This window comes from Lampetra planeri, unplaced genomic scaffold, assembly GCF_965212315.1.
Source record: "Lampetra planeri unplaced genomic scaffold, kcLamPlan1.2.h2 scaffold_1752, whole genome shotgun sequence".
Classification (NCBI taxonomy): domain Eukaryota; kingdom Metazoa; phylum Chordata; class Hyperoartia; order Petromyzontiformes; family Petromyzontidae; genus Lampetra; species Lampetra planeri.
The window spans coordinates 1-25,887 of NW_027614489.1; the positions used below are offsets into that span (position 1 = coordinate 1).

At 40.4% G+C, this 25,887-nt stretch overlaps 3 protein-coding genes across 3 annotated transcripts; 1 reads left to right on the forward strand and 2 right to left on the reverse strand.

Moving 5' to 3' along the window:
* Positions 1-10: 10 nt before the first annotated feature.
* LOC144739848 (junctional adhesion molecule 3B-like) lies at positions 11-3,817 on the forward strand (the record flags this gene model as incomplete). The annotated part of the gene is made up of 9 exons (XM_078622742.1): positions 11-29; positions 112-225; positions 310-462; positions 650-852; positions 1,150-1,249; positions 1,432-1,491; positions 1,668-1,719; positions 2,556-2,574; positions 3,653-3,817. Coding segments are annotated over 9 exons (885 nt in total), but the record flags the coding sequence as incomplete, so codon positions are not given.
* A 1,452-nt stretch (positions 3,818-5,269) lies between these two features.
* On the reverse strand, positions 5,270-6,206 carry THYN1 (thymocyte nuclear protein 1). The gene is made up of 6 exons (XM_078622744.1): positions 6,153-6,206; positions 6,011-6,079; positions 5,798-5,890; positions 5,633-5,728; positions 5,399-5,549; positions 5,270-5,316 (listed from the first exon to the last, which is right to left on the reverse strand). Exons 1-6 carry the CDS (start codon positions 6,198-6,200, stop codon positions 5,270-5,272), a joined length of 504 nt encoding a protein of 167 aa, XP_078478870.1. The 5' UTR covers positions 6,201-6,206.
* A 5,052-nt stretch (positions 6,207-11,258) lies between these two features.
* Positions 11,259-19,729, reverse strand: LOC144739850 (endothelial cell-selective adhesion molecule-like; the record flags this gene model as incomplete). The annotated part of the gene is made up of 7 exons (XM_078622743.1): positions 11,259-11,733; positions 12,067-12,196; positions 12,289-12,411; positions 15,730-15,774; positions 17,115-17,270; positions 17,668-17,869; positions 19,584-19,729. Coding segments are annotated over 7 exons (1,277 nt in total), but the record flags the coding sequence as incomplete, so codon positions are not given.
* Between the last annotated feature and the right edge of the window lie 6,158 nt (positions 19,730-25,887).

Sequence of the window (25,887 nt, forward strand, 5' to 3'; positions counted from 1 at the left end):
CAAGATTGTTTGGGCAAATGAGTTTGAGTGTAAGTTGTTCTAACCTACTTTGCCAAAGTAGCTTTATCCCCTTAATGTGCCTGTTTTAATGCATTTTTTCTTTACTCACAGCCATCGAACTGACCTGTTTGATCGAGTCCATCTCAACAAACAACCCAAGGATCGAATGGAAGAAGATTAAAAACGGCGTTCCCAGCTATGTGTATTTCCAAAACAAGATAGCAGGTAAAGGGAATCAAAGCAGTACCTTTGGAAGAACAGTGAACGCGTACTTCAGTAAGCCATTGTAATGTTTTCTTCTCTTCAAAGGGGACTTGGAGCACAGAGCACAGCTCAGAGAGCCGGCCAACATTCTGATATTCAACACCACACGCTCAGACACTGCAGAGTACCGCTGTGAGGTGGCAGCCATCGATGATCAACGGGACTTTGACGAGATACTTATTAGTCTGGCAGTTCGAGGTACGTCTACAGATTCTCACCACATCCTCTGAACTTCACAGTGTGTCTGTTGAAACAAGTAATATATAAATTACCCCGGTAATTTGCACATTACCCGTTTACCTGTAACAGATACACCTGGATGTTGTAATGTGAATAGAGCGGATGTCCTGGGCCTGAAGCTGACTGAGTGTGTGTGTGTGTGCAGTCAAACCTGTCGTACCACGGTGCAGTGTACCAGAGGCGGTCACCGTGGGAACATCGACCGAGCTACGATGCCTAGAAAATGAGGGTTTCCCTGCACCGCTGTATCGTTGGTTCCACAACAGTGAGGAACTTCCCCAGGACCCCAAAAGCAGCCCGAAGTTTGCAAACTCTTCTTATACCATCAACCCTGACACTGGAAGCCTTGTCAGTACACGAGAATTTCTCATGGTTTCGTGGTGTTTTTTTATTAAATCAATGTTAAATTGAATCAATGGCCCTTCTTCAATCAGTTCAACAGGAAGATTACACAGGGTTGAAGCATGTTCACTCAACCGATGATGAAACAAGCATAAAAACAGACACTGCAGACACAAGAAGATCTGTTTACATTTTTGAAAGACAAACTGTGTGTGATCCAAATGTGGTGTAAATTTGCATTTTGTTGACAACGCAGCTATGTGTCATGTCACTGACAGATTTCTAAAAACAAAATCTCTGCAGAAATTCCGAAGTGTGCGGAAGGACGACGCTGGGGAGTACTACTGTCAAGCAAAGAACGATGCAGGACATGCACAGTGTCCATCACAGTGGATGGAAGTCTGTGAGTGACACTTTTATGCATACACAATTTGGGACCTCTGGTGTAGTTTGCTCTGTTCATCAAACTCGCACGTCCAGTTGACGATGATTTTAACCCAGCAAGTACATAGATCATGATCTGTTATAGTTTTACATGTGAACAGACAGATTTGATTAAGATTTGATTTCTGTGCCTTCTTACAGACGACGTCGACATCCTTGATATTTTCCTCAAGTCCTTTGGTTCGGTGATTGCGTTCATTGGTCTGGCCGTTGCCATTTATCATTGCTTTACACGTGTGTGTTTCTCCAAGAAAGGTCACAATGAAAATGAGTGAGTATTAGTTGAAGCTCTGAAGAAGGAATTGGGTGACTGCTTTAGTCTCTCTACTCTTCTCAGTCACTTGTCGTATTTGTTAATAATTGTTTATTCATTTCAGCTTCAGTTGGCCCGCACAGAATGAAGCTCCTGATTATGGTGATGCAGATGAGGTAAGCGGACTCAGCAACCTCACGAGTGATATTTATGCAGACAGTATACATATTTGATCGTTTACTCAAAGTAAGTAAAGGTTCAAGCAGCATTAAAATTGTCTGCTAAAATGTGTATTTGTTTCTTGTAACAGGGCCATTTTCGTCACAAGTCTTCATTCATTATTTGACAGCTGAGAATGAGGGATCGGGTGAAATCAGGAAAAAAAACAAGGTTAACGTGATGCAACAATGATGCTCCAGTAATGTTTGTGTAACATAGCACATTCTTCTCTGATGCACATTAGAATTAAATCAACCAACTTGCCAAAGTAATTTTACTATCATTATCTAACACAATTTTTTTCAGACAGTTGTTTCTGTGGTATGAATTCCCTTTTTTTTGTTCTTTTCTGTAGCAAAGTATAGTCATGTTGATTTCATTTTCTTGTCTTACAAAATATTTCTATTTTAAGATAGAACCATTTGAAAGCTGTGAAGATTGACCTTTGGCCTATGATGTTATTGCATAAGATGCTGGAAGATACATTAATCACAGTTTTTGATCAAATTCCCTTTTATAACCCTTTTTACTGTGTATACTGAATTTGTTTGACAAACGTCTTTTACATTGTCTTTGTTCACGCGATAAACATGTTGCTCATTTTCCAAGTGGCCAAGAGTTGACATTTGTTTGTATATACTGCAGTTACACATGATAAGTAGTGGACTGTAAAAAGGCTGGTTCGATAAAATGAATAAGGCACAATTTATCAGCTGGTGTTATATTTACAGAAGTATGTACAAGTACTGTGTAACCTTTTGATTTGAATACTATACATTCAACTATGCTGCAGGTTCAATATGTTCGACAAGGTGGGGAGGATTTAGAATGGTGTTTCTGTGTATAAGTGACCTTCTGTGCTGTATTATTTTTGTGGGTATTGGACATATTGTCCACTTTTACTTAGTATTTAATGTACATAATAAATACATATTTTTTATGTTTTAATTTTCATACATAATACTCCATACCTATTGTAAATAAGGCAACAAAACTGTTTGAAGTCAATGTACAGTATTTACGTTCTGTGTTTCTGCTGTGTTGAGCCTGTATTTCATTTAATTTTTCATTTGTTACTGATTTGTGTAAAACTCAGGAACTGTTATAAAATGCCCACTCTTCATTTAATATTGTTAATGTTATTTTGTTACTATTAAATACATTTGACTGTAATGGATTTCTGGTCTCAAATACAGTACAGCTTTATTCTCTGATAATTTACCGTCCTCTGGGAGATCTGAGTCCATCGACGTGATAGAGGTCAAGAGAATAAACAAACTGTCATATATATTCGACTTGTAATTGTGTGCTCTGTGCTAGCATGTTTGGTCAAACCACCTCCAGAGCCTTGTGTTTTCAGTTTGAAAAATTTGGAGGTAGGTAGGTAGGTTAGTTTATTCAGAATAACTTTCTTTACCTCTGGGTAGTGCAGAAATTGATGTGGTGCTGAATGACACTGAATGGAGGAAGACAGCTGAACACAAGTCAGAGGGTAGAGAGAAAAATACTCAGTGGAAAGACGAAAGTCGCACTGAAATGCCCTGAGAAGAGACTGGAACACCATGGAATCAAATGGATTTGGTGGACAAATAGGTAAGTAAAAAGTACACCCAATAACCAAAATCTTACTGCTTATCACCTAGACGACATGGTTTCCAACAGCAGTCCAAAGCCAGAGGAGACAGTGTGTGTCTGTCTCAGGTCCACACAATGAAAGGAGGTAGGAGGTGTTAATAAAGCAAAGATGACAAAATTAATCATGCAGTTACTGAGGAAAACTACTCAGAATTACCTCAATAGTAGTATTATTGTAGTAGTAGTATTTAATTGTAATAGTGCACTTTAATGTATTATGATATTATGATTCATCCATCCATCCATTATCTCCAGCTTCACCGGGGGCAGCAGCCTGAGAAGGGACGCCCAGACTTCCCTCTCCCCGGCCACCTCCTCCTCTTCCGGGAGGACCCCAAGGCGTTCCTAAGCCAGCCGCGTGACATGGTCTCCTCCAGGTGGGACATGGCCCGGACTACCTCTCTGCGATATCCGATATAGGCGCCCGAGTCCCCTCAGCTGGCTCCTCTCGATGTGGAGGAGCAGCGGCTCTACTCCGAGCCCCTCCCCTATCTCTAAGGGACCGCATTACCGGCCGCTGCGCCGATCTGTCATTCATATGATTCAGATTACTGTAAACTCTATAAACAAGGTGTGAAAACTTGTAAATAACGCTCATCATGTTGGAAATGTTGGTGAATAAAGTTTTCATTTAGTAATACATCATTGTAAATACCAGAACTTGTGCCAGTAAGAATAGCAATAGTATCCAACTTGATTAAAATGTTTGTCTATACAAATGTGAAACGCAATTAGCATGCCACTTGCCTTAAGGTGTAGTAATTTATTTAAACCATGTATACTTTGATGAAACCCAATCATAGCAAACAAAGTGGACAATAGAATTAGAACATACACAAAAAAACTTCTGTATGGAATTGTTTTGGTTTATTTATTTATGGTTTATTTATTTATTTGGCACAATAGTGTCTCCTACTGAGAAAAAGAGAAAAGGTCAGGTTTATTAAGCTTCTTATTCTCATACATTTTAGAATAGGATGAATGTATGATTCTTAAAACAAATCATGATTGACTTACCTGTTACATCCAGATTATTTGGAGATAAATTGATTTACAATAAAAACAATAAATGTAACTACGATTATATAATTGCTCAGCGTTCCTCTGCATATGTATATGTATGAGAAAGGTGACAGTAACTATCTGTTGCACACTGATTATTCCCTGTTCCGAAAACAAATAAATTTATGCCAAGTGGACAAGTTCTTTGGTACTGTATATTAGACGGTGGAAATGAAAATTTACTAGATGGACAAAATAACATCTAAATAATCAAAATCACATAACAGATGCATAAATTGTTTGAAACAGGTGTAACGACACCACTATTTTCACAAATATACTCTCATACCACCTGAGTTCCAGAGGGGGATTATTGGGTTCATCCTGATCTGATGGACACATTAAAAAACTGACCAAACAGACCTCTGCTGACACAAGTTACACCCTGAAATTTCAAATTCATTTTAATGGCGTAAAGACATCCAACCTTAGAAAAGCTGTTGGGAACAAATGTTTGTGCCAATGAGTTCAGTGCTCTTTGTCTGTCATCAGGATTAGGCCAGATCAATTTTTATAAACGTTGGTTCAGGGTTGCAGCATGGATCTTCTGATAATGGGCCAAATCTACCTGGTTTATTACCTCCATTCACCAGGCTGAATGAAGTCAATGGTTTGCTCATCTATTTAAGAGGACAAGCAGATACTTAAGGTTGTCGTCTTAGTAGTTTTCAGCCAGATAATAATGTAGATAATGTAGATCAGACACATTTAGAAAGACACTGACACACAATGGACCAGGGAAACGTTTCATGAATCAACTCCATTCAGTCTGTAATCATTGGGGGTGAGGAGTGCAGCAACTGGTCCACATCATAACGGCTCTTTGTCCTCTAAACTCAGAACAAATTCAAACTCCTCTGCAGACAAAAACAGAATGAGTGTATAATAATAATAATAACAATAATGACACTAACAACAGTGTAGCAGTCCTTAACTTACCAGAGGTGAGGGGCTGGACAGACAGTCGGGGCTTTATAAAGAGCGCCAGATTTTTCAAGGGTCCTCCTTTGTTACAGTGTTGCAGGTGGTACTTTTTAAGTTCAGACAGAGGAACAAAACGCTTCATCATTCTTTGATACTGGACATCGACCTGAGCGAGCGAAGAAAACCAGGTAATTATTGTCTAAATGTTATGACTTCTCAACATCAACTGATATTCCTCCATGCCTTTACCATGCTCCACTTGGGGTTTTCTGGTTTGCTGCTTGCATCAAAATGAACATCCTTCTTGTCAAACTGGGTGTGGTCCACATATGATTCTCTTACGATCTGCAGAAGGTAATAAAACGCAGTGTTTTTAATCTCTACAATATTTACTGCAATAAAAAAGTGGCTTACTTTTATGATTCCTACTATCCCAGGTTCCTTGCAGTTGCTGTGGTAAAAGAAAGCCAATTGGCCTTCTTTCATCTGCCTCATGAAGTTGCGGGCCTGGCAATGAATGCATGAATTTTCACACAGTGGAAAGGAAAAGACATGCTTTTGCTTTCTCCTTGCCTGTGAGGATATGATGGGCACACAGTCTTTTGATTACAGGTCTTCGGGCTCTACCTGATAATTGCGGACGCCATCCCAGCAGCTAGTCTGATTAGGCAATGTCTTCAGATCTTCAATCCCAAACTGCAGGACAAAGCAGGTGCATTGTATTTGTCCAGCTTTTCCTAAAGGAAATGTTCTTGACACTGCTCCGTACCCTGACATCGATGCCATTTTCAAGGCGGCTCTCAGGCTCAGACTTCATCAGCCAGTGACAACACTGTTGGGGAATAGATGATCTGCTCTCTAGATTTCCTGCTACTTTTCTCTTTCTGATAGCTGTCTGCTTCACAGAAGAGTCCTCCTCACCATCAGCAACTTCACCTATTTTGCGGGGAACACTAAATATGAATTTGTGAATTTCTCACTTGAGTTAATAAAGTAAGTATCTATCTATCTATCTAAATAACAAATAAGACAATATTTGTTGATGTTTATGTTTTCCACTGTGGTTTGAGTTACTTACTCACTGGTCTTCTGCTCACTCTGGTCTTTGGAGGCATAACTTTCTGTAACACACACTCTGTAAAGCAGGTTAGTCTGGATCAACTTTTCCATTATGGAGGAGGGGTTTGTAGAAAACTGTATCAGACACAGTTCATAATCTTAAGGTAGAGCATCATATCTACATCTGAAAAATGTCTGGAATGGATCCTGAGTTTGCTGTAAACCATGATAGTTACTGTAATATACAGCTGCATATGATTGTCTCTACATCTTAACACCCATTATGCGCTGTAAGTAAGGCACCAACTTTAGGAAGGAGCACCAAAAAATACAAGAATGGAAAATGATCATGGTGAAAATATGAATTTCATCATTAGGGATCAGGAATAATGTTCATATTTATCTAAATAAAATCATGTCTCAATCCCTCCTCGTCTCTGTGGCGTGTGCGTGTGAGATCTGCCTCCTCTGGTGTTACCAAATATTATGTCAAATATGTTCTGGATCTTCGCATTCATTTACTAAAGGTGACCAGATCAGTGATCACGTCACTCTATTTATATGTTCATCAAACCAAGATCAGTTCTGCGCTGTTAAATTCCGAAACTATTCCTCAAACTCGAACTGGTTCGATTACCCCTATCTGATTCGGATTCGGATTCGATTCGGAGGATGCAATCGGAAGACAATGCCAGTGTGGACATTTAACCAACAGATCGTTTGCAAGTTGTGTGTCGGATTTAAATGATGCTGTATAACGCATATAGTAGACATAAATAGAGATTATCGTACCTGCTACGCATGGGCGTCAGCAGTACGGAGGTCGGAAGCGTTGAATGTAAAAAGGAAAACAAACAAACGTTTTCAGTGTGTAACATGAGATTACCTGCTTCTCCACGACGTTTGCGCGTCTAACCAGACGTCTATTTACTATTATATCTATTTACTACAGGTGATGTATCATGAAGTACCACAGACGTACCAGTGGAAGGTCCGTGCAGTAGACTGGAGCTGATTTGAAATGACGTCCGTTCTTCGTGGGTTTGACTTGGGCTGGCATCCAACTCAAAGGGGCATTGCCGCCACCTATTGGACTGGAGTGTGGTTCAGTAGATTGGCAGAAAACAACAAAACAAAATAAATCAATACGTTCACGAATCTTGTCTCGTTCAGATATTTAATCATGATCAGTTGTTTCCTGTCCCTTGACGTGGGTTATCTGTGGTGACGCTTATTTTGTTTCTTGGCAGTGCTGTTTTCCACTATTTCTCCAAATCATGAACATGCAAGGTGATCACAATTTTTATGTCTGCCATTGAGTGTTTAAATATTCTATAATGTGTATCATTCAGCCTAGTGTGTCCTATTCTCAGATCTCCTCCCACCAATTCCAGCCCATCAATCCTCTTGCACCAACTTGTTTCTGTATATTGTAGAAGTGTCATTAATGTCCCAATACTCAGATTTTTTTTTGCATCTGTGACTACATTTACATGCAGTCAAAATTCGGGTTAAGGTCAATATTTCAGTTACTGAACATTTGGAATAACCTGTAAACTGTAATAACCAATTATACATGGTAATCAATTGGTATAGCTCAGTCAAACCAGCCACACACAGAGAACGTCTTGACACATGGCGAATGTCATTTCTGCTGCTTCTTTCTGTATTCAAATACAAATCAACAATAACAACAGGAGCACAGCGTACCGTTTTGTTTCTTGGCCCTGTACTATGCCTTTTTTTTTAGCTTCTTCCAGCTGTGTCTTTCAACTTTTTTTATGTGTGTGTATCACTATTCGTGTGCTGAGCGATCGTCAAACGGCTGTGAAGAGATACTAGATGAAGCACGCAGTTGCGGTGCTTCATGCTAGGCAGTAGAAAGTCCAGGGATTCTTCACTGTAAAGGTGACAGCTTTTGTACAATCAACAAGTCAAGTGCAGCATCCATTTGTTTTCACGCTCACCTGGCCTGATTTTCCAAATGAATGAGTACATATCAATACTCAAAGAAATCAAAGACTTATTTATAAGTAAAGGTCAGACCATGATGATTTTTTTTTAATTAAATGGTTTTGTTTGGTGTTTGGTTTGTATGGTGTCCTTCAGTTTGTCTCTGTAAAGAATGCTGATATGAGACTATAAACAATCTGCTAACTGCTGACAATCAAATGGTGAATAAGCTACAACTGTAGGTTCATTTATTTGTAAATCTGATTGGGATGAAGTCAGTGGTCAGCAGACATCAACCTCAGTGCATGTCACTGCGACTGTGAGCAGCCTGCAGACTCGTCAACACTTCGGCTCACATCTCTTCTCTTTCCTGTTCAATTCAGGACATATTTGTGTGTCCATTGTTGGCCACACAGAGTGTAACAAGTGCTTCAAGTAGATTTCATACATTTTTTAACCCATGACTCCAGACATAGGTAAATAGAATGGGGGCGATGGACCACATCAGCCCATGAGTGGTTTAACCAGGAGATTTTATTGCACAAAGCCCACTGTGGGGCAGTAAAAGTGAGGATAACAATGGTGCGATGTTAAATGATGGTAGAGCAACTAGATTTCAGGTTGGAGTGGGAGGCTGCTATACTTGCGTCTACTTTTGCATCTTTTGAGATGGCAAGGTGTGTGGAATGGGATCCAACGATGGGAAGCGATCATTTCCCCATCTTAAATTGGTTTGATTGTGACCTGCAGGTGGGGGAGGGTTTGGCTATTGTAAAGCCGACGGGGATAAATTTAGGTAAGAGCTTTCTGCAGGCTTGGGAGAAGTGTTACTCTTTTATTATGCACTGTGGCCACACTTACCAGAGGGCAAGAGACTGCGTCGAGAGGAGGACTGTCACCATAGGGCGTAGTCTGGGAGGCTACAGTTCTGTATAAGAAGAGTTGCAAGTTAATGCTGGACATTGTCTGTTTTTTTTCCACATCATCAGTATGTTATATTAAATATCTGTATCTCCATTCATTCCTGTTTATATTTTTTGATGACGAACAGTTAGTACATTGTCATAATATTATGCTCTAGATATTAATTAATTGAATTAAGCCTGTTTTTCTTGTATGCTAAACTGCAATCTGCTATTTTCTGCAGAATGTGTGTGGGGATGATAGATACCTGACCTGGTCCAGACCTCTGTTCAATGGAAAATTTTGCCCCCTACTGTCTAAATGAGCCAGGTTAAATCATTCAAAGGCAGTTCTGAGAAAATATACAACTAGATGCATTTATTTATTCATATTAAAGACTGACAAGTTTTGGGCAGTTTTGGGAAACCTGTAAAAAAATGGTGGAGTTTTTATTCTTTTTTCAGACATTCTTCAACCACTTTTTGCCCTATTGGGTCTGTTGCCACAGGCAGTCACCAGATGGCAGAGTTAAATCATTCTTGTACTGAAGCAGTTTTGGCAGTGATATTTGAGGCTTGTGCTGTTCCAGTGACCAATTGGCTTGGTGACGAAAGACAAGGGTTCACCCTTGCCTGCTTGAATGGGGGCAGGAATAATATCGGCGAGGTGGAAAACATGTATCTGTGTTACTTCTGTATCGTAGATGCCAACTATTATCCGACAGCTAGTGAAAATGTGTCCTTTGAAATGCTTGAGCTTAATTTTCCTTTTTCTCAACAGGTGGGAGTGATGTTGTCAGTCAACAGAATCTTTCCATTGTTTCATAATGTGTTTTATTATCTTGAGTTGATCAAAGCAAAATCTTGCATGATTCTAGAAAATGGGTATTTTGAGCCAAAGATAAAAGTTTTGTCAGTGATGACGATGTTTTGATGTTCATACGGTTTGTTCCATATGACTGGTTTCTCAAGTTGCCTTTTGCGTCACAGGTATTCCAAAAGTCATCAGAGGCTGACAAACATGTGTGTCATATGTTCATTTATAGCAAATGTGAAAATCATACACATTCATTCTGACTTCCTACACCTCAGCATAGGTCCTAAATAACTTAATTGCCAGTTATTGAATCAAACCAAACAAACAGACAGTTATTTACAATTATTTATTTATGTTGTAATGTAAAACATTTCTGTCTGCTGTGACTGTATTTGGCTCTATTGTGAGTTTGATAGCGGGTAAAAGCAGAGCTGTGTAGTGGGCATCTTCGAAAATGTCTTTATAGTCATAATTTACAGTGTTTGCACAACAATTCGAAATCACAATTGTATGTGTGTACAGTACATAATTTTAAAAATATTTCAATGCTCTATCAGTCAATATGAATTTATATCGTGGATGTCTTTTTTTATACAGAAGGAGATAATCAGCAGTACTCAGTAATCGTCATCCCAGCAATGGCTTAATTGTAGTCATATCAAGCACCTTTAAAGCACGAACAAATGTGGTTACATTCCATCTACCATCACAGGCAATGTGTACTCAAAAAAAAATAATTTTGCTGTTTATTTTTGCTCGGAAATTGAGCATTTAGCCTGAGATAGGTGACATTGGACATTGGCTCCAGTGAAAAACAGTGAAAAAAATCTACCCAAGTATATAAAAGATCCCCCCAAAAAAGAGCAGAACTCTGAAAAACTTGTGTTTATTGCTATTAACAATTTCAAAACTAGATTGTTTTTTATTACCATTAATACTGAATAGCATTTAAACCCAAAATAAATGTCCATATGTTGCTATAATTCAGCAAAGAAAAATAAACTGAACAAACAGAAGGGGTGGGAGCATAAACCAGTTACAATCTTCCAGGCATTGATGGAGAAGTGTATTCAGGTACAAGGCATAGTTTTTCTCCATCCTAAATGCCTATCCTCCATTCACTGTAATGAGATGCTTCGCCTGGTTACACCAGCGAGCCAGCGTCACTTTGAGCAGGCACCATGACAGCAACGGCTCCCATGCGTGTCAAAGTAGAGGAACTAATTTGTGGAGACACAGTGAGCAGTGGTGGCACCTGAGGCTGAGCCCTTTCAGTTCTGTTGGGAATGGTAATCAGAGGGCTCCGGAGGACTTGCGGAGGGCCCCCATTTGTACTGGGAGGCCGCTTGCATTTCCGTGTCGGGGTGCTTCTGATGTTATATCCTGGTAGTCCCTGTAAAGTGCTTGTTTCTCCTGGTCGCAGGTGGTAAGCATTTATCACAGAGCCTGTGTCTGTAGTTGTTGATGTGGGCGAGTGGGTGTAGTGGAAGTTGGGTTGATGATGGTCTCTTGGATGAGGACTTGTAGCTATGGAAGACAGTGTGCCATTTTTGGACACAGTGTCTGAACCTGTGTTACTCTTCGCCCAGGAGACTCGCTTTGGTGCCTGAGCATCCTCCCTATGGCAAGGGAAACAAGGAAATGTGTGACTTATTTGAACAAGGAGAATTTGCTGGTAACATATTAATTAATTGAAAAGGCAGTTTGCATTTAATAACAGGAAATCACTGGCGTCGTTTGAACATAACACTTGAACATAACCTGCATCAGGTTCGGGTAACACTATTGTTCTGGGATAAAAGTACTAGTACTCGGTGTGATAGTCCTATTATGGACAGCACTTTTATGGACAGTACATGGATGACAATTTACAACAAACCTCTTCTAAAATTTTATTAGCAAATGTTATTATTATTTTATTATTATTTATTATAATATAGGGATTCCTTTACTTGATCTCGTTGGCTATTTCCTCCTCAGCGTCCTGTGTCCTCCTCAGTATGAATATAAGGAAGAGCACCATGGCCACAAGTCCCACTAGTGAGCCCAGTGTAGCTGCTGCAATCATACCTGCATTGGAAGCTGTAAAACCAAACAGACTACATTTACACAAATGAACCATCAAAGATGAGTTTAAAAAACTGGTCTGTGAAAGGTTTTCACGTTACACCTACAGTTGATGACTTCGAGGTTAATGGAGCAGCTGTCAGAGCCGACGGTGTTGCTCGCTCGGCAGATGTACTTCCCTGACATGATTTTTGTGAGGTTACTCAGCCGCAGGGTGCCTTGTCTCTCATCTGAAATACAAGGTTACACACAGTTTGAATTATATTACGGTGATTCGTAGATTTGAATTTGGGTAAAAAACCCAAGGAAACTAAAACGGTCAATGCATTATATGATAATATATTGAAACTGAAAATGGGACACAAGAGACCCTTTTGCAGGAGGATCATACCAGCTGAAATGCTGATGTTCTGACATGAAAACCAGATTGTTTGTACTTAGCACTCATGGGCATGCATCTTAGAATTAAATAAAGCTCTTACATACATACTGTAATGTGTGAATAACTGTGATCTCAAGACTTACAACATATAGGTGACCAAAGACGTTCAAAGCTTTCATGTTGAATTCACCGGCAGCCTGCATAGTTGAGTTTTGTGACGTCGTGAACTGCTTCAAACTGTCTCATGGTAGTTAAGTTTGGCATGATGACAGAGAAAAAATGTTGATGTATTTTTTTGTTTCTTGCCCACCACCCTTGTTAGTTTCCTTGGTTTTCCCACCTGTAAAGCAACCTTGGTTTTTTTTTAAAGGTGCTTTATATATCCAAGGCAATATTAAACATGCATGCCTACAGATTTTCTTTCTTTCTTGCACTTTTAGATTAGCATCTACTGTGCCTTAACCATGGACTAAAAGCTCTGTGACACAAACTGCACTAATTATGGATAGCAGTCAGTTAGTATATAAATAAGTATCGCATGTTAAAAAGGTATTTTGTAATTCCTTGTCCTTTTGATATACACGGCCATCAAATACCAAATCACGACATTAACACTGTGTGCATAAGATAGTGTTGAATCATTAGTTAGTGATTCCAGTCATTAATCCAAATTAAATCCACCTATTGGCCCATTTCCGAAACCTACTTTGGCATTGGAGCAACCCAGCAGCACGCTGCCCTGCAGTTAATTGTGCTATGTTGCAACATTATGATGTCTGACATGATGTTGATGTCAACAATATGTCAGAAGATTTATTTTAATGTTTTCTCACAGCAAAGTGTGGGCTTCCACACAGTGCTTTCACAGTTGGGTATTACTATTCAACACATCTGCTTATCTTGCCACATGAGGGTTTTAAATTCTGTGTTTTTGTAGACATAGGCTGTAAATAAATAAAAAAATAAACACGCAATTATGAGGGACTTTACAGAACAAATCCTCTGAAATCCAATCTCAGACATTACATCGCCTTCATTGCATGTTGACATCAGATGTGTTTCTGCTTTTGTGGTGATGCAAGAAAATTATTGTCGGTGTCTGTTTAGCAAGGTCACTTCTCTAAAGGCCTTTAAAGAGGACAAACTTTGCAACTCATATAATCATGAATAACTATTAAAAAATTGTGCAAGTTAGATTTTAGCAACCAAGAAGTGCAGCTGGATGGCCAATGCAAAATATAAAAACATGCCTGTGAATTTAATATGATGAAACAGAACGCAAGAATACCAAGTATGTCCTTATAATTTGCTAACACTTCATGAGGCTAATGCAACCTTTCAACCATCCACGAATTAAAATGATGCTGAAATCAAAATAAACAAAGCTGCTAAAACAGAAGATGAAAGCACTGGACTCAATACTTTAGATATTTCAGATTATTCCAGCATTTTTTGCTATGTGGTGGGATATGCACCCCTTCAGATTATTTAATCCTCCGATGTGAAATGTAGCTCTGAAGAACCAAACCCAATTGTGACAGATGAATAAAATCTAGAGCTTGGAGAGAATTCAAGTAGAAGAGCTAGAGGTGATCTAACATGATGCTGTTTGTTGTTTGCATGACTGGAACCTAATTCATATAATAACATCGCTACAAGGTACAATGAGCAGCATTTATCTGAGCCTTGACAAATGTTTCCTTGTTACCAAAGAGTTCTTATTCATGTTTCTTATTTTTCATTCACACACACACACACACACACACACACACACACACACACACACACACACACACACACACACACACACACACACACACACACACATCCGCATGACCTACAGTGATGACATAGAGGTGCTGCTTATCTCTGCATGATCTGCGGCTAGTGGTTTATGGCCAACCACAGAAAAAATTCTCAACAAAGAATTTTGTTTTTTTCTCTAATGTTATCAATTCCAAAATGTTAATCTAGTTCTAGATGCTTCATCACACATTTTGGTACATTTATGTGTAGTTTAACTACTATGTTAGTTCCCTTGGGAAGCAAATAGTATTTCTTACTCAATTAAACTGTATGTAGATTATGTCCATTAAGCTCATTTATCTCTCCAGGTTGCATTTATTTCACATTATATTGTCACTCCTATTGTCTGTCTGGGTATTCCAGCTTCCTCCCACCTCCAAAAGCAATGGCAAGTTAATTGTCTACTTTTAACCTACAATTGCCTGTAGGTGTGAATGTGTGTACGGATGGTTGTCTTTCCAGGGAGATGAAGAACAAACAAACGGTGATGTTTGGGTTATATCAAGCAGTTTCTGTGACACTGAAGTGTTTATTTTCTATACTTGGTTTAACATTATTTGTTGTTTGTTGTTATTTTTATCTTATGTTATTAAAAGAATGCCATTCCTGACTCAGAGTATCAACTTTCATTGTTCAATAAAGGCATAAATTGTTCTCTGAATCCATGTTCATTCTCTTACAGTAACTGAAACCTTTTAGACCGTTATTCATCATTTTCATATATTGCCTGTATTAACATGTCACTCCCAGTCTTTCTGTGAACCTTAAAATTTAAAAATGCTCCAGAGATAGTAAGTCAGCAGTCATTTGGAATAACTGTAATTATAACTGTATCAAAACATATCAACATTTTGATATGACATACATACATACGTGTCCTCAAAAGGACATGAATAAATTTTAATAATAATAAAATCAAACATTTCAAAAATTGTGTTATGCTTTCTGGTTTGTTAAAAATGTCAATACCTGTGATTATATCGGATGATGCACATTTCAGTTTAAGTACAGCACACGGTGATACTATGCTTAAAAGAAATTTAGCGAACACACAGGCAGCAAAGGTTTAAAAGAGAAATTCAACCCACCATTTAAACATGGTAATGTAAGTAAGTAGCCATGAATGCCGTCAGAAATAGCAGATGATTGAAGATTTATGTAATCAGTGAATGTATAACGAGCATATGGATGTGTAAGGCTGAATGGGATTATCACCTGGTTTGTCACCTTTGCCAAGCTTTTATAATTAGAATGAATTGGTGAGGTTGATGTTATTTTTCCTTTAAAGCTTTTCATACCATATGACTGAGTTTGGGAAGTTGGCATGATGATATGAAATGGCTATGACAGAAACCCTTACCCATGTACCCAAGGACAAGTATGGGCTGAGGGCAGGCTCTCCATTCTGTGTTTTTTTAATGTGGAAAGAAAGATGGTAGAGAAAATGAATGGTACAGATTAATGGGGAAAGGGTGGAAGAGTGAAATGCACTGCACTTTCAGTCCCCAAATCCAACTTATGGCTCTTAGAGGGGGTTGATCAAGTAATGACATGGGGGGCATGTTAGATTAGGCATCCAAGGTCAACAGGAAATGAGGAGTGCATTAGATAGGATCAGTAGGGAGAGTCAGAATCAGAGAGAGAGAGAGCGCGAAAGAGAGAGAGAGAGAGAGAGAGAGAAGAAACATTTGCAAATTAATTCATCCTTAAAAACTGTGCAAATTGTAGCTTGTTGTCATCAACAGAACATAGAACTCCATCCCAACACCAACAGTTTGTAAAGGCCTCCAAATCGCCAGTGTTTTGATAGAAGCTGAACTCTAGATAGAGTCTGGTTCGGATGTTAGAAATACCTCTCTTGCCTCCTGCCCTTCTCTGTTCTCAACTCTGCTCTTTCTGCTCACATAAATGGCCATATTTGCTTTGCCAATTGCAAACTTAAGGAGCTACCACTTGGTGGACCCTATACACATTGGTGCATAGGGTTTCAGCCAAAGAGTTTATGTCTAAATAGTGGCAAATACAAACATAAAACAAGCCCTGACATGAAACTCTGGGTCAATCAGAGGGAGAGTAGTTTCATTTTATGAGTCTGAGGACTTTTCTGTCATAAAGAGATAAAGGCTAGCGATCAAAGCAGTTAAGTCAATACTTAGTCAATCCTAAATCCCACTTGTTCAGAAACAGATGTTGTTTTCTCTGTAGGATGATCTGGGACCAACAAAGTAATGAAGAGATGGTTGCAAAGTGTCCAAAAGGCATTTTTATCTGTCAACCTTTGCAAGGTTAGGGCTGTGAGAGAAGTGTTGTTTCAATCCTATAAGAGGATTTAATGCTACATGTAATATCAAGAATCTTCATTTGATGTGCATTCATATCAACAATCATCAAAGCAAAACTGAAAATAACTGAGTGTGTTCTGAGGACAAATTTGTCTTTAAAAGTATGCATGTTGTTGGTGGCCGTGATGTGCCTGACATTTAGATCTATCTATCTATCTATCTATCTATCTCTATCTATCTATCTATCTATCTATCTATCTATCTATCTATCTATCTATCTATCTATCTATCTATCTATATGTGTACACACATACAGGTAAAACACTGTCACTCTTGAAAGTAAGTGATCACTTCAGTCTTGAAAGTTAAATTGTCTCTGATCCACTATCCCTCTTATGATACAGAGCCATAAAACAGAAATTATTAAATTAGTACTGGTATTGTGTGGACAGGGCATACTCACTCTGCATTGGCGAGAAAAAGACCTCAGGCATGGGTGCAGCCTTTGTCCATCTGTATTGAGGGGCTGGTTTCCCATGACTAGATTTACAACTCAGAGTCACATTACCCTTCACCACTGGGGTTCCAGTCATGCTGCACACTGGAGGAGAAGGAGGGACTGGCGAGAAAGAACGACAAGCATTGTTATGTGCATACATGTACGTATGTTTTGAGGTACAAAGAAAATTGTAGGTTATATTTTAATCCACTGCTGCAGTGGAGATTTCTAGGGATGATAGCCTCATTCACTCATTTTATTAACATGTTTTAAACCGCACTGTTTCCATCTGCTACTGGAGCATGACATAAGGACTTCAGAGCCTAAAGAATCCCTGAAGAGCAAATGGGTATATGGACAGTGCCTGGTGAGAACAGACTGGTCTAATCCAAAATCCTTTAAAATAGTTTCATGTCATTTTGCCTGAATTCACAAATCCACGAAGTGATTCAGTTTATCATAAACTCTTGTCTTTAAATCGTACTTTTTCAGTTCGTCTGAGCTTGTGAGCAATTACCTTGGACATTAAGGTGCATCTGTCCAGAAATACCAGTCCCTCCAGGGATGATAACATTGCACACATAGCGTCCAGAGTCAGATTCCTGGGTGTTGTTGATGTAGATGGAGAGGTTGGCTGAAGGCATGGCCACACTGAAGCCAACTCTTTTGGTGAACTCATTCTGGCCATGACCGACTTCACCTGAGCTGAAGTTTATCACCTGTGTGGGCACACACACACACACACACACACACACACACACACACACACACACACACACACACACACACACACACACACACACACACACACACACACACACACTGTCTATACGTCTTACTTCAAAGGACATCAATCTATATCAATTTTCTGAAAATGCACCCTACTCAAAACCATTATCACTGCTACTGCCTAAAATGTCAAATCACTTTTCTCCATTAAGGAGGTGAGTCCTCACAATGCCATAGCAGATTTATGTACTCACAAAATTAAGACTAAACACACCCCTCCCATGAACTGTTTTAGCCACCAATGTATGAGGACTGAAGAACCACAGAGATATCTTGCTCTTCTCTCTCTCTTTCTCTCTGGTCACTTAATGTAAGTGTTCCCATTGTACTTGCTGTGGCATATTAAAATGTACAGATTATCCACATAACAGATATCAGCATAAATCCTGATGTGTACAGATGGTGGATATTGAATTTCAGGCTGATTCTGTTCCCTGCGATAAGCTCATAGCGTCAGACACTGAAACCCTTTAGACTATATAATCATACAACACATTGTTTGTGCACAATAAATAAGTCAAGCTGAAATGCAATTCAATTCAATTCAGTTTTATTTGTATAGCCCAACATCAAACTTACAAATTGTCTTAGTCTGTACAATGCTACAGCCTCTGACCATCATTCAGGGCGAGACAAAAAAACCCTTGTAACAGGGGGAAAAAAGGCAGAAACCTCAGGGAGAACTAGAGAAAGGATTCCTCTCCCTGGGACAGACAGACCAACAATATTTGTTGGATGTACAAACAATGATGGTACGAAGGTGAGAGAGGATATATATATTCTGAAAGCTGCTGAAGAGTCCAACAGTGACTGTGAAATGGCAACCTTTCGGTAACAACACCCATCCCATCGTCCATACAACATTTTCATTCTCTCTGCTATGAAATACACATAACAAATGTTGCTGGTCATAATCTGAATCTCTGCAAATCATCTTTTGCATCTAACCGATCCCTAGATGGGTTCTCACAAAGTAATAGAACATTGCAATACAACAGCTTCCGTGCTCTTGCATAAATTCAGTGAAGGGTGAAGCCTAATATTCAAAATGTCCCAGCTGCAACAACAACAGCTGTTGTTCTTGTGGTTGTGGTTGTTATTGTCTGTTTATTTCTGTCTGTGTGTCCCTCTTCCCTCTCCCACTACTGTCCCCCCCCACCCCCACCCCACACACACACCTCCCCACCTCCCGCTCCCTTTTCACAGGTATCCAGACGTGGCTGGCCCAGAAGTGCCATTCCGCTCACATACTCGTACCCTTATGACTATCGATTCAATTAAAGTTGAAGAAATGGAGGAGCTTCTGCCCCAGTTTTCAGCTACCACTACACAGCAAAAATGTCTGACACTAAAGGGTATCCAGCAAATAATGCTGAATGTCAAGATGTCAGACATGAAATAACATTATTAATTAATTAAGTACATCAGTTAATATGATTATCATTTTATTAATTAAAAAAAAACCTCCAGCCACACGACACGTAACTGAGATAGTTAGTGTTTGAAACTAATAAAAGCAAGCTGCTTCTAACATTCATGAAAACATAACCATGACTTGATCTCGCTCTATCGTGACCTTTTTCATACTTACTCTAAATATACTCAGCAATCTCAATTCCCAAGGTCCTATCTGCACCATCTTACCTGTTTGGATTCATTTCCAGTGAAGTGCCAAATGACAGAGTTTTTGGAAATATCTGAGTTGGGGCTGTACCAGGCATGTAGCACCACCATCTGGCCCTTAACCACCTCCATTTCTCTTCTGGGGATCTCCACCTTCTGTGTGTCACCTGAACAAACCACAAACCATCACATAATTGATTACTGCAAAGTGACACAAAAAGACCTCATTTGATTTTAATGTTCTGGTTTGTGAAGTAGGGCTGCTGCCTTTTTTTGTGCATGTCTTTATTCTGTGATTTTATTGCAAATTGCAATAATAAAATTGAGGAAGAAACAAAAATTTGATTTCTGCAGTTTCATCTTATGAATGTGAAGATATTAAGATGCTGAAAAATAAAGATTACGATGAAAATATACATGAGAGTAAATAACGAGCATCATGAGAATGGATGAGCAAGACAGAAAAAAAATTAAAACTCATTTGAAAGAGGGAGATAACCAACTCACAGGGTGCCCAGTCATCTGAACCGGTCAACTGGAGCTGGATCAACTGATCCCAGCAGTCACTGTCTGTCTTTGTCTCCAGTTTGAAGAGTGGCACTCCAAAACTCACCCAAAACAAAATCAGTAAAAACTCCTGATGCTATTAAATCCGTTTGACTGCAGAAATGTTAAGGAGGGTCCTTCAAGCTGTGGAGCAGTAAATGTCGGACATACAGCGAGAGAGAGGGCGTATTATGGTCCAAAGACAAGCAGCTGGGACTTCCACATCTGTTCAGCCAATCCCGCCTTCCTTCTTTTCCAGACTGCACATGTAGAGTGGGGGGAATTAGGAGATTACCAATGGTAGCTGGGCTGGACTGTAGTTGGTGGGGGCATGTGCTGCTGAAGAGCATGAATGTGTGGATAAATTGAATAAAATAAAAGTCAAGATAGAAAAGCTCTTTGAGCTTTGAGCAGACCAACGACTGCATGTTTTCTTCTTCCTCTTCGACAATGTGACCCTGCCTCAGTGGTATGACTGCTCCTTAATTTCTGAATCTGGTAAATCCAGTTGACTAATCCCTAAACAATCCCAGGCTCAATCCTCTCACCTCACGTGAGCAAAAGAGCTCAGCTAGACATGGATATGATGTAACACATGGTCATTTTAGCCACAGCCGTCTGCCATCAGTGCATTATATTTTATAAATTACAATTAGCAGATTGCTTTTCCTTTACATTTAATCATTTATGTCATGCAATCTCTGACAAGCCTGTTTGAGACTTCCATGTAATGAGTTGGAAATTAGGGGGCCATGTGGTGGTGCAAGGGTTAGCACTGTCACCTCATAGCAAGAAAGTCCCTGGGAACTTTCTGTGTGCCATGACACTAACTCACTATACCTCCACCTCCACTCTCAGGCTTGCCTGTGTTATGACCGTAAGTGCTGCCAAATGCTGACCAGTGTTGGGCCGTCAGGGTCTTCAAGACCTTCACTGCAGGCCCAAACAATATCTGAACTTATGGTATGTTATAATAAAATTTCCATGACTATGTATTAGATAATTCGTAGTGGTCTGTTCCTTTCCTTTCATAGCTTTCTCCCTTGTTGCGCTGCTTCCAAATATGTATTTTTACTGAAGGCACTTATCCAATCACATTTCACTCATCAGTTGTTGCTGGTCAAAGAAATATTTCCCTCAGGCCTTCACAATCAGTTCTGCAGGCCCTGTAGCATAGAATAAGTGTCGACCAAACTGTTGCTTTAACCAGTCAGATTGTGAGTTGAGGACCCCAAGGCGGGTGACGTCATATTCACTCTCTTGGATTGGATAGTCGTACAATGTGTAAACCAGAGCTAGCAATTTGATTTAATAGCTGTTTTGTCACCCCAAAAGCTATTTTCAAGAGGGACTTTTCAAGAAAAGTTGGACATTGTTAAGAAAGGTCAGGCAGCTCTGAGAGCGGAGAGAACTCTGAATGTCCGCAGTCAGAGCTTCCATTGGCGAGTAGTTTCCCTTGACATGTAATTTCAAGGAACATCTCATTACATGTTTCTGTTATGCGTCCAAGGAGCGGTCATAATGTTGCGGTTTGCATAGTAGGCTTGAGAACATCCACTGTGAGTCTGCACAGACCTCTGCGCAGTCCGAAAGAGAGTGGATCTACAGATCAGCAACTAGGTGCACAGGGAAACGGAGCTCCATAAGGAAAAGATGAAGAGTACTAGGGAAATGTTAAAAACACTGACAGACTGTGTCATAGAAAAGGACTTGTTGATGGACCTAAAACGCAGGATAATCTTTACGACAGAGTAACTGAACTCTTTTTGAGGAAAGAGAGGATGGAGTTTTTGTTGTCGGCTGTCATTTATCATTTCACTTTAAATATGCCTGTTTTCCTGTGCCTGCAAGACAGATTTTCACTGAAACAAAAAATGTCATCACAATTTAATCTCACGAGAGCTCGTCACACCCTTATTAATCATAAATATTTTTATTAACTCAACCATTAATTAGCTTTGATAGCCTTGATATTAATTATATATAGCTTTGCAGAAAAAATAAGGGTTTCACTGAGCAAACTAAATACACAATGAAATACAATAAAAATCATATATCATGGCCTCTCTAGCTGATGTTAAAGGTATGTCCATGTACTGGACCAGAGCTTAATACCTTGCTCTTCACCATTACTTCTGCAGCCATCAACCTGGTTTCAAAACATACAGCAGTACAGCAGACAAAAGAATTTCAAGTATTTCCCTCTGAAATCCATATGGTATACTGCTTTCATTTTAGCCAGCATATTGTTGCATCAATGAGCCACTGTGGATGTGCTCTACCAATTATGTAAGAATGCTGAGCAAATGGGTCTCCTTTAGAAAGACGGCTGTGATTTTGTACACAAAGTGTCGTTGTGTAACGCTACAAAGTGGATGAAAGATGAATGAATGATGAAAAATGATTATATACCAAAGACACAGTCAGATGAGGATCGGTTTGCTGTGGGATGATGATACTGCGCTGTGATGTACTCAATGTGATGAGTAGCAGTTTTTAGCAGTCATCGACTTATGAATAAGCACTGTAATTGTGAATGATATTTATTCCATGATGAAGTCCGATAATTCCCTGTAGCCTTCCACTCCACACTAGTCCTGTGTTTCACTGAACAGGTTTATCCTCAGAACTGTGTCATTCAATTGTTTATTAAAAGAAGGAAAATCTTCACTAATCCATGGACTCCATCTGGGGTGTGTGTGGCTGCAGAGAGACAGAGTTGGAAATATAGTGGATAAGACGGTATGGGTATCCACCTAAATCCTTCAAGAGTGGAAAAATCATCAGGAGAACCTGCCAATAAAAAGGATTCAGATACAACTATGTAATCTTGGTAAACTGTTCTAATTCTATTTTGCCAGAGGCTACCATTTAGTCTAGCTACACTTTATATCAGCTAATTGGATTCTTCTCTTCGAGAAACAATTAGTTGTTTTGTTTATCCTGCTGGGCATCCTTGTGATGAGATACTGGTAGTCTCAGCAGGCCTAATTCTCACAACAGCAGTCAAGACGTCAGGGCCAGAAGACCTGTAAAGAATAATCTCTCAAAAGTGGTGTGTGTGTGCCTGTGTGCATGTGTGTGCATGCGCGTATGAGTGAATGGGCGGAGTTGGGATGGGCTGGTTACAACTATGAGTGGTCTACAGGGGGCAGCAAATTCATATGTTACAACAGCTTATCAGGTGGCGAGGTAAATCTCCATTCCTCACATTGTACTTGATAAGTATATCAACAAATTGCTTTTGTTTACATGTATATGGATTAATGTAACACACAACTGAAGCAGACTGAAAGCGAATTATGTGTTTACTTGCTGTTTACTTGCTATTGAAATGCATGTAGTGTGCAATGCTGACAAACTAAGTCTGATGATGATGATGATGGTGGTGTGTATGTGTGTGTGTGTGTGTGTGTGTGTGTGTGTGTGTGTGTCTGATCAAGTGCCGGATAAAACTCAGTCCTTCTATCAAAGCCCTGAGGGAGTCATGTAGGCCTGTGTGAAGATAAACTGATCCTCTTTAACGAGCCTCTCTGAGTAATCTTCGCTTCCACCCGTGCCTTAACCTCATGCAAGTCCCTCGCTAGAGTTAAAGCTTCAGCAGAGGATCAGACTTACTCTCAGTTTACACCCTGCCCCCATTCTTAATCAGTACCACAGGGTGGGTCATAGTATTAGGCCATGCCCACACGAACAAAACAACATTTTCCCCTCCATTTTTCTTGGCACCATATCAAGAATATTTGTGTCCAAATAGATCCCAGGTTCCAAGAAGATCCCAGGTTCGATTCCTTGTCTTGGGGCTATTGTGGGCCTTTTCCCTAGAGATCGCCTTGGTGCTTGGGCTGACCACCGGGGGTGATGTGGCAACGGCCTAGGGCGTGGTCTGTCTAATGGTTGCGCGGGGGTCTATGGTCCGTGGGACCCATGTGCCTGTGGGCTGTGCTGTTCCTGGGGTGGGGCCCGTCTGTGCTGGGGGTGGGGGTGCGGCTCTCTTGGGGCCTGCGCCTTCCAGGGGGTTGTGTGAGATCTGTGCTGTCTGTCCTTACGCGCCACTAGGGGGGCCCCGGCGCAGGGGCTCGGAGTTGGTGGGTGCGGGAGGGGATATCAGTGGGCCTTAGGGTGGGGGGTAGTTAGGGACCTCCTTCCTGTGTGTGTGCGGGGGGGACCTTGGGTGCGCCCTGGAGGGTGTGGGTATGCTCCACTGTCCGGGTATGCCTGGTAGCCTGTGGGACTGGTGGCTGTGGAGACATAGCTAGCTTGGTGGGCCAGTCGGGAAGCTGGCCTGCTGGAGGCCCTTACCCACATCTCTCCCATATTACCCTATCTTAGGATCTTGGCGGGCGGGGGCGCGACATTTCTGAGAGGGGATCTGCCTCCCCCCTGGGCTCTACGAGCCGATCGGCCCCTGATTTTAATCAGACTATAGACACTGAGGGATTGGGGGACTGTGTGGTGCGAACTGAAACATTGGCACCACACACACACTTACTACATTAGTCAGTAAGTGGGGTGGAGGACCTCCTTGGCTGCCCGCGTCACTGCACCTGCTGAGGCTTGGGACGGGGGGCTTAGGACGGGGTTACCTGCGGTCTGGGGTGTGCAGTACCTGCTCTGCCCTGGGTGTGGTGCTGCTGTCTTGGGGGTGTGGCATCCCCTTCCTGCACGGGATTCCTGTAAACACTTTGCCCATGTAAAGTGCTTTGTGACAAATGTCTGTGTAAAGCGCTGTACAAATAAATTTAAGTTAAATACAATTCTGCTTAAACTGTATTGTAACTATCATAGAATGTGAATGATTTTTAAACAAGAATAATGTGTCGAAAAATGCTTGTCTTTATTTGAAGTTTGAAATGTATAAATTGTGCTTCATTGATCTTAAATTGAGATTAAGATTTCAGTCTAAAACATTAAGCAAAATTTCAAACAATCCAAATAGAAGGGCTTATGCTTTAAGTGACCAACTCAGTGGATCTGATCATTGCAGCCTGCTGCTGAAATGCAGCTGGAAGAAGGACCACTTTTTCTACACACTTGTCACGGCATATGGTGTGTTTTTTGGACATATTGTGTTTTTCGATGCAAAATGTTCACCCACTCAAAAATCCACTATTACCAGCCAGGCAGGCGTTAATTACTTTCAGTGTCAGTGCCGGACTCTAAGACTCAGTTATCTCCTCTGGTTCCACGTCTGCTGTTGTCGCTGAGGGACCGGGGCTTGGCGTCTACTGAACAAGGGCTCCATGCCCTGGCTGGATGAACTCTCATTAGTGGCACTGGTTGGAGTTGTAGGCTTACTTTTCTTAATGAAATAAATGGCTTTACCACTCTTCATTTTCCCTTTTTGGTTGTGTTTGGTTTCCTTTTCGTTTCAGTCTGCTGATGGAGCTCAGGTGGCTTGAACACACAACCGTGAATAGGACCGTAGCCAATCAGAGGAAAAGACCCGCCCCAGTTCTGTCTCTTATTGCTTTAAACCACAATATGATCAGAAGGTGAGTTCAGTCCCAGGAGAACAGGAAAACACAGACAGATGATGCGCTGCAGAGAGAAATTTATTTTTCCACCAGTGCGACCTAAAAAAAAAATTCCATTCCCAAACATTACCAAAATGGTCACACGCTTGAGCCCTGTCCCACAGGCATAAGTGTCTCCTTTGTCGACCCTTTAGCTAAAAATGTACGTCAGGACGATCAGCCACAGCCGAACCATATACACAATACAGCACAGCAAATCCAGTTAATTTTCAAAATAACGCAGTGAATGCATACTCTGATTG

Excerpts from the sequence above, each read along its gene's own strand:
- THYN1 (XM_078622744.1), bottom strand. The coding sequence starts at position 6,200 with ATGAAGTCTGAGCCTGAGAGCCGCCTTGAAAATGGCATCGATGTCAGG. Across the intron at positions 5,891-6,010 it reads ATGGCGTCCGCAATTATCAG|GCCCGCAACTTCATGAGGCA; the intron begins GTAGAGCCCGAA and ends ATTCATTGCCAG. Across the intron at positions 5,729-5,797 it reads GGATAGTAGGAATCATAAAA|ATCGTAAGAGAATCATATGT; the intron begins GTAAGCCACTTT and ends TACCTTCTGCAG.